At 43.6% G+C, this 12,372-nt stretch overlaps 1 protein-coding gene across 8 annotated transcripts in view; it reads right to left on the reverse strand.

The window, feature by feature from the left end:
- SCHIP1 (schwannomin interacting protein 1) overlaps window positions 1-12,372 on the reverse strand; it is a 411,590-nt gene that overhangs the window by 19,597 nt on the left and 379,621 nt on the right. For 7 of the 8 annotated variants that reach the window (XM_060274435.1, XM_060274433.1, XM_035132875.2 and 4 more), the window contains one exon: window positions 2,942-3,060. In XM_060274435.1, the coding sequence (XP_060130418.1) occupies window positions 2,942-3,060 (119 nt within the window). Of the gene's footprint in view, window positions 1-2,937; window positions 3,061-12,372 lie in introns of those variants that run through there. The other variant, XM_060274439.1, reaches the window with a different exon arrangement.

Below are 12,372 nucleotides of genomic sequence, written 5' to 3' on the forward strand. Positions count from 1 at the left end.
TTTGCTGGCATAGGAACAGACGTACGTCATTGCTGGATTCTGATTCAGGATGAAAGGTCATGTTTTAAGCTGTTTCTAAACTGTAAATACTTTGCACAATAAAAGTCTTTAAAGACAAATTGGACTCAAGCGGAGTTACTCTAAAGTAGCCACGACGATCCTCTAACAAGCCCCTTCCTGGGAACTCTGAAAGTGCCAGGTTGTGCCATTCAGAGACTATTTTGCCTGAACCCATACCCTTGCAGGAGTTCAATAAACATGGTTTTGGGGTGCAAAGAAAAGCCTAATCAGTGAAGCAGTCAGGGCATTTGCATGTGTGAACTTGTGTCTGCTTGCTTGAGAAATCCATGCACTACATCTTTCCTGCTCTACCTACGCCATGGAAGAGGAAGGGGTCCCAAGGGGTCCCTACCAGAGCAGTATTTGACCGTGTTGCAAGCTTGTGGAGTGGGACAAATCTGACCCGGCACATGATACCTTTGTTAGGTAGGGCAGGCTTAGGGAGTGACTGGCCCAAGGTCACCCAGGGATCACCATGGCTGAACATAGATATGAACAGGGCTCTTCCCAGCCTGAGATTTTGGAGTGCCCTTGGAAGGTGTGGCTTCAAGGGGAGGCAGGGCTGTCATGGTGAGTTCCTACTCTTCACAAATTTACCACTATACCACCGTTGAGGAGCTACTACAACTGCTACTACTGGAAGGTAACAAAATTAGGTGCTTGAAACATGAAGTTTTTCTGCGATGGTTGTGGCCATGTGCAGCGAGGTGGGTGATTAATACAATGTTTAGCCCCCCAAAAAAATGCCACTTTAACTCAGTTTGTGTCCTCAAAGAAAAGTGGAGAGCTGAGCACCAAATATTTGGGGTGGGAGGTGGGGAGGCACCCTTAGTCCAATTCTTATTATTGTCAACAAGGGATCATGGACTCTAGTTTGGCCCTCAAAATGGAGAATGGGATGTTGGAAGAACTCTTGTCCTTTATCCTTCCAGATAATGCATTGCCTGTTTAAATAACCAGGAGCCACAAAATCCTTTTCCAGTGATAAACTGGAGAATGTATATTTTGATGAGTCTCCCACAGGCAATAACAGCTCACCACTGCACGCACAAATGCTCTTTGGTTTCTACATTTATGTTAAAAATTAATTTTCATCAGGACTGACCATTCACACACTTTTATTTACCATGCCTATATAAAAGTTTGGTTACCATTAAAGCGTTTACAGCTGCCGTGGCATTTGTCCATGTTAAGCGTACAGTATTCAGAATTTTACAACAGAGGCAAGAGACTGGATTTCACATAAAACTCAGTGTTCAATTCTCAGTTGTTCCTATGGAAGCAACCAGTTTTCAATACAGACCTGCATTTATGAAGGCAGAACCACGTTTACCATTAGCTCTCACCTTCTTACAAAGGTGTTTTCATATCTTCTCAAAGAATATACAATTTATATGCCAGTCAGTGGCGGAGGAACCCTCTCTAGCACCTGGGGTGGGATGTCGAGGGGCGGGGCAAACTGCCCGGTGACGCATGCACAACGTCCGGAGTATGTATGTGCAGCATCCTGTACGCATGCACTCTGTACGGGCTGCCTCTTGCGAGTAGCATCCCATATGGACTGCACATGTGCGGCATCCCATACGGAGTGCGCACGCACGGCAGCCTGTACGGCCGCCACGCGAGCGGCGCCCATACTGACTGTGTGCGCCCTTGGCCGCTCTACAGCTGGGGGGAGGCAGGGGCCATCTTGTCACCCCCTGAGTGGCACCCAGGGCAGCCTGCCCCCTCTGCCCCCCACTTTGTATGCCCCGAGGCCAGTGTAAGACTGGGGGTTTGGGTGGCTGTACCCAAATTTATGTCCTGGAGATCAGTTGTTTGAAGGGAGGCAGTGAGCTGCTTCATAAAATCATTTGTATTTCTTTGTAATACATTTGAAATCTCCCATTAAATCCAAATCTTTATTGCTTAGCCCAGGCATAGGCAAACTCGGCCCTCCAGATGTTTTGGGACTACAACTACCATCATCCCTAGCTAACAGGACCAGTGGTCAGGGATGATGGGAGTTATAGTCCTAAAACAGGCATGTCAAACCTGCAGCCCTCCAGATGTTTTGGCCTACAACTCCCATGATCCATAGCTAGCAGGACCAGTGGTTGGGGAAGATGGGAATTGTAGTCCAAAACATCTGGAGGGCCGCAGGTTTGACATGCCTGTCCTAAAACATCTGGAGGGCCAAGTTTGCCTATGCCTGGCTTAGCCAAAGGCAAACAATCATACAATAGTACAAAAAGCAAGACGCCACTAAATATATGACTTTAACCAATGAAAAGCATCATGACTAGCCGCTGGAATAGCCAAATAAACTCAGTTAAGTGCAGTGTGTAACTCGATGTAGACTTCAAAAGGCTTTTAAGTAACACTGATAATTCAAACAGTATCCAGATGTAATGTGCTGAGCACTTTTGAAATCTTTAAGCAGTTGAAGAAATTATTCATTACAGATGTTACCGACGTTTCTTTAAATATTTATATCTTCACCTCTGCTAAGTTTGAGATGGCTTATGGAATAGTATATTAAACCATACCTTTTCCCAACATGTTTGAAAGGCACACAGAATGAAGTTCTGGGGAAATGACTGACAGTCACAGAAATGGAAGCAAGCATGAAATTCACATACAACATTGAAAATGCACGGTACTGTTGGACAAACAGATGGCAGTGGGGAAGAAAGAAGATGAGAAGCTTAGAAAATGTTGCTCAGGCAGTTTAGGGGTTTCTCTTTGTAGTTAAATCATGAACGGACAGAACACTGAAGATAATGTCACAGTCTCAAAAGCCTGGACTTTATGATATTATGCCACGCGGCATAACTCTATGATATTATGCCACATGAAAGCTATTAAAATGATAAATGTTCACCGTGCCATTTTCACTCACCGAGAAGAAAGGCTTGGCTTTCCACTTTTACTACAGCTGGTATAAATTCCTGGGCCATCATCAAAGAAACTTCCAAGCGCCAGTTTTTGCCTGATAGACTCCCTCTCATTTTTTTGAGCCTGAAAAAAAGCACAACCAGAACAGTTATCGTCAAACCGCTGGCAGCAAACCACATTCCTGTAAACAGAACTTTAAAGTTAATCCAACATTTTCAGCACTCAATGCTATAATTTGAGACAAGGAGATAAAGCGCCAATGATATCATGTACCCTCTTGATTTGTTTCAAATAGAGAATACATGTTGAATATTGTCTCAGGCAAGTCACTAGGTGACCCTGACACAAGTGTTATTTCAGTTCATTATCGTTTTTAATTTGGTCTACTGCCTTTCTACACTGCTATACACAAGGCAGTGTATGAGCCACAGAAACAACAGAATGCACAACAAACACCACACATCTTATAACAATCTGACTCAATGCAAGAAGTCATAATTAAAAACATTTGTTCCAAGTTCTTGAGTCCAGGAAGTGGGAAGATGGCTTGTTATAGATGGGGTTGCACTACTCTGGAAGGAGCAGGTCCATAGCCTGAGATTACTCCTGGATCCAACTGTCATTTGAGGCCCATGTCTAGCTGCTTCACCAGCTATGGCCCCTTTGGGAGAGAGATAACTTGACCATGGTACTCCATGCTGTACTTCCAGATTGGACAATTCTTGCCTAAGCCAACCACGCTTCTGAATTTTATGAAGTCTAGGGTTTGCAACCTGTGGTCCTTAATGGAGAGAGCTTAGAGGGGCTAAAAAGCCAAAATGTGTGTGTGTGTGTGTGTGTTAAGGGGTGGAAAGCCATCTGTAAGCAAACTGTTCAGAACTCTGGCAAGACCTGGCAGTTTGCAGTGCAGGAGGAAAGAGTGTAAAAGGGAAAAGGGGGGCACCAGAAAGTGAGAAAAATGGTTGCCCACCCACTCTTGGCTATGGCCCACTCACCACTGGCATATGGCCCCAATCAGCTTACCCCAGAGCAAATGCGGCCCTCAACAGACAAAAAAAGCCTGCTTGTGGGTTTCCCACAAGCATCTGGTTGGCCACTGTAAGAATAGGATTGTAGAATCATAGATATGTAGAGTTGGAAGGGATCCCAAGGGTCATCTAGTTCAACCCCCTGCAATGCAGGAATCTTTTGCCCAAGGTGGGACTTGAACCCCCAACCATGAGATTAAGAATATCATGCTCTACCTACTGAGCTATGCTGCACTAGATGGGCCTTTGGCAGGATCCATCAGGGGTCTTCTTACATTCTTCAAACAAACAAACAAACAAACAAACAAACAAGCAAGCAAGCAAACACACACCCAGTTCCCTCTATGTATTCAGTCTAAAGAACAATATGTTTTAATTCATACTTTGTTTATTAAGAGTTGGAAACTGGTGCCACGCTGTCTAATCTGAAGCAATTACAGCCTAGTGATTTTGAGGAGCATAACCATTAGTGGAATTCATTAGTGATTGCCTATAGATACGACTACTAACTGAATGCTTCCAAGAACCATCCTTTGAAACGTCTGGCGCACTATGCATCTGGTATATAGCTTTTCTGTCTCAAAAAAGAGCAGTGGCAAACAAACTGCGACATGAGGGAAAAATCAATAACTTTAAGAGCACACTGGCTGAACTTAATAAGCTGGTATATTCATTTTCACTTTGCCACAAGTGCTGCTGTAACACAAAAGGAATCTCAGGCGGCTCTCTCATTAGATTTTGTTTTTCATCCAATCTATTACATGCTACTGAAGATGCTTCCATCTGCACTGCTGTTTTATGAAGCTGTTTCCCTGCAGTGGGGGGAGAATTCAGATAAAGATGTGGAGACAGTTGTGTAAGGATAAACTCGGACACTGTCAAAATAAAATAAAAATCTAGATGTAGCAGCAGCCAGTCGCCTAGAGGATAAACCACTACAGAAGGAAGCAAAAGAAGAGGCATCCTAAAAGAACAATATGCAAAACAAAAATACAATTAAAATAATAAAAACCAAGAAATTCCAGTCAAGCACTCAAAAAATCTGGAAGGTTTGACAGCGGCAGACACCAATAGCCAACAAAAATCATGGTGAACAGAATATTTTCAGCCAGAATGGCATGCTTGGTGCATGTCATAGAATCATAGAGTTGGATGAGACCCTGAGGAAAACTCTTTGAATTAGCAGGAATATGCAGCTGCCCCATGCAGGGATCGAACCTGCAACCTTGCCATTATCACCACCACGCTCTAACCAACTGAGCTATACATGAAACTTTCGCATGGAAGTTTCTACATTACTCCCAACAGCAGTCCATGCTCACAGTAGCCACGAATCACCCCCGAAGCCCAAAAGGTATATGTCAAAATCTCTTCCCGCTCGGGGGGAGGAGATGTTGTGGGCACACAAGGACTTCACGTGGTGGGGGAATGGCTAGCATTCCCCCCAGCCCATTGGTTGACCCCCCGCCGCGGTGCGCCCTCGGCACATCCAATCTGGGGGGAATCAGCCTCTTTTTCTTCGACCCGGTTCCTGCTTTGGCTGCTCATCGAAGGATCTCCGCTGAGCTGAATCACTAAAAGGCATTTTTCAACGCCACTTCTTTCCTCCTCTAGGTCTTGGAATCGGGCCGTAGCTTCTCGCCTCGCCATCTCCCGGACCGCGCAGCTAGGGCCCCGCACCCACCCTTCTTCCCCGTGCCGCTTGCCTTTCTTTCCCTGCCCTGCCCCCCTGCCCCCCGGACACCACAGCTTGCCGTTCCGCTCGCCTTCGCCACCACCACCCACCTTCCCCTTGCCGCTTGCCTTCCACTCCCTCCCCTGTCCCCCTTCCTTCCGTCCCACCTTTCGGTTGAAAGCGGAGGGCGATTCCTCCTGTAGCTCGGGTCCCAAAAGGTATATGTCAACTGCTGACCACCGGAAGTCCCCTCCTTCTTTATCACGCTGGCATTTATAGAAAGAAGACACTCGCCATTTGTCATGTTAGTAAGAACAAGTGGGACCTGCAACAAAAGGCGGTCCCCGTTTTTCCCATTCTTTTACCCCCACCCTCAGTTCTCTGCCCCACCCCATCAGTAATATGCATCCACTAACATGCCCAAGATGCAGGTGGCACTGTGGGACGTGGGTGGCGCTGTGAGTTAAACCACAGAGCCTAGGGCTTGCTGATCAGAAGGTCGGCGGTTCGAATCCCCGTGACGGGGTGAGCTCCCGTTGCTTGGTCCCTGCTCCTGCCCACCTAGCTGTCCAAAAGCACGTCAAAGTGCAAGTAGATGAATAGGTACCACTCCAGTGGGAAGTTAAACAGCATTTCCATGTGCTGCTCTGGTTCAAAGCCAGAAGCGGCTTTGTCATGCTGGTCACATGACCTGGAAGCTGTACGCCAGCTCCCTCGGCCAATAAAGCGAGATGAGCGCCACAACCCCAGAGTCGTCCGCGACTGGACCTAATGGTCAGGGGTCCCTTTACCTTTTTACGATGCCCAATCCTCACATGTTGCCCACTCCCAACCCTTCAAAGTATCTTTCTAAATATTATTTGTACTTCTGAAAACCTTAAGGTTTCTCTAAACTGAAAACATCACCCGTCTGGTGTGGTGAGCACTGTGGTTGTGTCTACGGAAGGAATGAAATGCATAGGCTAAAGAGGGAATGAGGACTAGCACCCAGCACAACATCCCACAAGTAAAGTCCTCAACAAATCAATTTCCCTCATCTTCCAAGTTTGCTGCAGGAGCTAATTTCACCATCTGGGCATTGCACTGGCCAGTTTTTGTTTAAAACAAACTTTTTTTAAAAAAATACTGTATGCATTTGCAATGTTTAAAAAAAAGCAACAACACATAACACGTTATCCATCAGTCAGTGAGTCAAGTGTTACTTCACATGTGCAAGTCTCAGTGTAAAAATCTACAGATTTCCTACAGACTGCATGCAGCAGTTTAAAGGGCAAATGTTGACTAAGGTTGCGCGCTGAAATCCAGATCCATGGCTCTGAAGCTAGGGATGCTTTAGTCTGGCACACATTTTAAAAAGCAAACTGAGCTGATTCACATTTCCTGGATTAAATACTCAAACTGGAATGCACTTTCAGTTTCCAGGCTGCTTACAACTTTGCGAACAGCCCCTGGTTCATAAAACATGCCAAAATGCATATGAAATTGCATACACTGGGATAGAAAGCGTATAAATATATTCATTTTAAATACATGTTATGTAAAAAGATACAGAAAACAAGGTGTTGCATGTGTCTGTATTGTATCAGACAATGTTCCACTTGTGCAACAGGTTTCCCTCCTCCCTTGCCCTGCCATCCACCCTTTTTTGTTTATTTAACACAATATATATATACAGTACACCACTTGATTGTAGCAAAACCTCTAAGCACTTTACATGCAATATTACAAGTATCAATAAAAACTTGAGAACAAGTAGTTAAAAACATTAAAAATAAAATAAAATCAGCAGGAAATGAAAGAGATTAAACATGTCATCATCTGTGTGTCGGGATAGCCTTGCCTAAACAAAAATGTTTTAAGCAGATGCTGAAAGGAATACAGTGAAGGAACCTGTCTGATGTCAATAGACAGGGAGTTCCAAAGTGTAGGTGAAACTAAAAGAATGGTTTCTTACAAGTGCGGAGCAAATATTGGGTGGCACCTATAACAGCGCCATTGCCGGAGATTGAAGCGATTGAGTGGGTACATATGAGGTTAGACCTTGGGGGACCCTCTGAAGTTGATTTTTGGGGTGCATGAGGGAAGGAGAGACAACCCCGTGGTTTTAAATTGCCGATCAATGTATGACAGAAACCAGAAACAGATTGATCTATCTGTCCCTATTTGAAGCCATCACACATCAGTTTGTAGAGATTAAAAGAGAGAGTGCAATTTTCAGCTCAAATGCTACATGTAGTGATTTGCAAGTACTTGTGCATCAGTGCAATTGATCTGTTGGTTGCATCACATCTATGCATAAGATCTGCGGCCATAATACTTGTTTTACCTACAATTAGAGTGGCTCATGGGAGGACACGGGGAGAATAAAGAGACTAATTAAATTGTGAGGATGATGCAAGTACAAGCGGTAGACCCAGGGGTGTCCAAACTTTTCAAACAGGGCCGGATTTGATGACGCATGAGGGCCGACCAAAATTGTTGAGCTTTTTTTAGGATTGAAGTTGTTGACCTTTTTTACGATTTTACCCCAAGGTTGTTGAGCTTTTCTTAGGATTGAACTTGTTGACCTTTGTTTGTTTGGCCCCAGTAAATGAACTGCAACAGGGGCAGGATAAAACCGGCCAAGGGGTCGGTTTAGACCCACAAAACAGACTTTGGACATGCCTGTGCGGGTGGAGCAATGACACAGTTAGCACAGTAATTAATGAGAGCTGGCATAATTAGCATCATCATAAAGTGGCAGGCAGAAAAGCAGCCTTATGGCTACAGCAAAAGTCCACAACAGACCACCAGAGGGTTACTAGAAAATCGTTTTATTAATTTTTTAATTTTTTTTAAGGAAGTGTACACACACTTATGGCCTAACAATGTTGGTTTTACTTTTCACTATGTGGTAGCAGGGGTCACGGGGTCTTTCCGATCCATTAAAAAGCCAAATGTTGCACCTGCATATTGGAAGCTTGGGGTTTACGCTATGAACTTTGGCAGCTAAACAACAGTTGAGGAAGCTGGCCAACTCATCTAAAGACAAGTTAGTGCTAGCTATTATAACAGGTTTACAAGTGCTGGCCAAATATTTATATGTTTATACACCGCAAGGTTGTTTCACAGGCCATTGATCTACTTTTTAATAATTCTCCTCTCCTCCTAAACGTTTGCAAGTTCAGTCTCTAAAAACTCAGCAGCTTTCCTATTGAAATAGTCCAACTCATGGGAAGTTTGGGTTTTTATTTTATACAGACTATTGGGCTGTATTCAATGCTAGAGACCCATTGAAGGCAATGGACACTGTTAACTTAGGTTCATTGATTTCACCAAGTAAACTCTGTGTAGGACTTAGGCAGTAACATACCACTTTAAACAGAATCCTTGGAAGCATAGTTTGTTAAGGAGGCTGAGAATGGAAAGGAGACCCCTTGCTTCTTTACAAAGCTACAATTCTCAAAATGGTTTAACAGTCAATCCCTCACCCCAGGGAACTCTGCAAATTGTAGTTGCCGTAGGCATCCTCTAACAACTCTCAGCTAGAATGCAAAGATCTAGTACAGCCACCATAAAACTCAAGATTCATGTTTGGTGCAATATGGTTCCATTAACATGAATGGCTGTTTTGATACATGCTTCAGTAAAACCTGGGTAATACCTATCATGTGATCTGCACCAAACAAGGAGCTGCACAGATACAATATCAAGAGATATTGAGATGTAACTCTCTGGGGATGCCTCCTAAAGCTTTATGAACAGGCACCCCCAAACTCCGGCCCTCCAGATGTTTTGGCCTACAACTCCCATGATCCCTAGCTAACAGGACCAGTGGTTGGGGAAGATGGGAATTGTAGTCCAAAACATCTGGAGGGCCGAAGTTTGGGCATGCCTGTTTAAGAACTTACAGGTCCTTCACATAATAGCATGAATTACATTTTGTTCTGTACAGTGGTACCTCGGGTTACAGACGCTTCAGGTTACAGACAGACTCCGCTAATCCAGAAATAGTACCTCGGGTTAAGAATTTTGCTTCAGGAGGAGAACAGAAATCGCACCGCAGTGGCGCAGTGGCAGCGGAAGGCCCCATTAGCTAAGTGATACTTCAGGTTAAGAACAGTTTCAGGTTAAGAACAGACCTCCGGAACGAATTAAGTTCTTAACCAGAGGTACCACTGTAATGCAAGCTTAATCTGTATGAAAGGGGAAATAGTAGTACAAACCACCACACACAATGCAGTTGGTTTCACCACTGCCGTACCATCAAGGGTAGCCAATGTGTTGTTCAGAGGCTGTGTCAAGTGCCAGCATCTCCTGACACCCAGGGAGGGGGTTAGGAACACTGCCAAAAGCCCCCTGGACCTACTGCAGCAAGGAGACAAAATTGCACAGGGAGGAGGACCCATGGAGAGTCTCTTGCCCAAGAAACCTATAAAATCTGGATCCAACTTGGGTGGCATCCTCCAGTGCCCACATCCTATTATTTCACAAAATGCTCCTGAGCTGGCCCAAATTGGTGTGCTTCAAGCAAAACCTCACTGGATAAGCTTTGTGGCCCCTCTGTTTTATTGATGCTTTTTATGGTGCTTCAGAAATGCTCCTGACTTACTCCTATCATTTTGTCTGAATTGTTAAAGGAGAGCCTGAGTCTCACAAAAGCTAGCGGGATCATTAGCTGATTGCTCAACCGGCAGCAATAACACGTCAGAGGATAATTTTATTGACCCTTTTAAAGGACACTTTATTCCAGATATTACCAATAAATGAGTTTTATGTGTTAATGGTGTACATTCATAGTGAGCTTTACATTGCATACATGCACAATGAGAACAGTATGTCAACATTTATATGAAACTGACAGGTCTCTTATTAGGTATTATTGCCCCTTTCCTCTCACAATGCAAGGCCTTTTGTATTAAGTGGATATGTCCATGTGCATATTCTCTGGAACACTTTACCAACGTGGCATTTATAGCAATAGAAATATGGCTGCAAGGAAGGTAGACAGCCAGAAATGCAAGCCGTTAAGAGTTCAGAACAAGTATACCTGCCAAGTTCCTTCTTGAAAAATAAGGGATCGGACCGGAAGTACCAGACCGGAAGTAGCACTGCCGCCATTTTGGAACTGGGCGGAGCATGCTAAGAAGTGACTTGATGCTGCTCCGCCCAGTTCCAAAATGGCCGCTGCGCCAGAATAAACCGGGGAAAAAACAGAAAATCCGTTTTTTTCAGCTGGGAACAGCTGGAAAAACGGGGGTTTCCTGGGGGATAAGGGAGACTTGGCAGCTATGGAACAAGTCAAATTGTAGTTCCATTGTTCCATCTCATTTACTGCATATAGTTTACTATGTTTTCTAATTTACTTAGAAACACAAACAAAACACCATAATTGGAATGCTTAATTAGTCCTATAGTAACATAAAAGCAATTCAAAGATGGCAGAATCCAAATTTAACTTTTATTTCAAATATCTAGGCTTCAAAAGAGCCAGAAACAAATATTTTAGGTACCAGCTAAGGAGCGAGATTGAAAAATGATAATATTCTCAGACACTAGTTTGTGACCATTATGGGATTTTTTAAAAAAATTGACCCCACTATTGCAAATTTATAAAGCTAGTGTGTTGAAGTTTTCCAACTGTGAACAGATGACTGCAAGTCCCTAAGTCACATTCTGACTGCAGCACTTCTCCAGGGTCTCTGCTATTTCATGCTACAGGAGATTCCACTAAAGGGAGATGTCGAGGATTGAACTTTTGGGACCTTCTGCGTGCAAACTGTATGCTATGCTTGGAATTATGGCCTCCCCCCCAGCTGGTACAACATCCTCCACGGCCCACAAGGTAGGTGTCATTAGCCTTCCACATTAATACATACAGTTGCAGATTTAAATAGGTATCACTATACATTCCATTAAGCAACGTGACAGTAAAATGTGTCAAATTCCCTACATAAGGGAAATCTGTGCACTCATAAACCCATCTATAGGAAACTTTCAACAGATTCTTAAGGCAACAAGTTTTGGCCAGAAGAAGACAAATATAAAAAGAGTGGAACTTTTGGGCACTCTTAAGGCTAAGAACTGGCATATTCTTGTAATTTGATGTCAAGACCTCAGCCATGCAGCTAAAGTTATTTTTAAGTACGTCTGTTATTACCAGACATAGACAATTACTATATTTAAAGTTCCATATTGCAGCTGGCATGCTTTTTAAAGACATGCCAATGCAGCAGTTTATATAAACTCTCCACACCCTGGGTAAACTCACTGTACTGTTCAATTTCAAAAGTTTCTATTCAATGGTGGTGGGAGCAGTGAGAGAGAGAGAGAGAGAGAAAAGAGAGAAAGACCATAAAGTTTCAAACATTGATCAAAACTGGATTGCCTAACTTTCTACAACATACTACAATCATCAATACATTCCTAGCCCCTGATTTCCATCGATCTGCAATGTTAACAGTTAAAATGGTTTATACTGTATAGCAAAACCAAAAAGTATGTAGAATGCAATATTCTGAACTAAAGCTTAACAGAAAGTTGGTGAAAACATTTATCATGACAACAAATGCCATTATATAGCGAAATAAAGAGACACTGTCATGAACATGCACATTTATTTCTGTTTTTGCATCCTTGAAGAATGTTTTGTGAATGCTTTTACTTTCTTTCTTTCTTTGCAACTGCATGGCCCTGATTTGTTTCTCCCCTGCAAACAGCAGCAATTGTTCCCAGACAAAAGAGCCCTTTTGT

Source organism: Zootoca vivipara, chromosome 5, assembly GCF_963506605.1.
Source record: "Zootoca vivipara chromosome 5, rZooViv1.1, whole genome shotgun sequence".
NCBI classification, from domain to species: domain Eukaryota; kingdom Metazoa; phylum Chordata; class Lepidosauria; order Squamata; family Lacertidae; genus Zootoca; species Zootoca vivipara.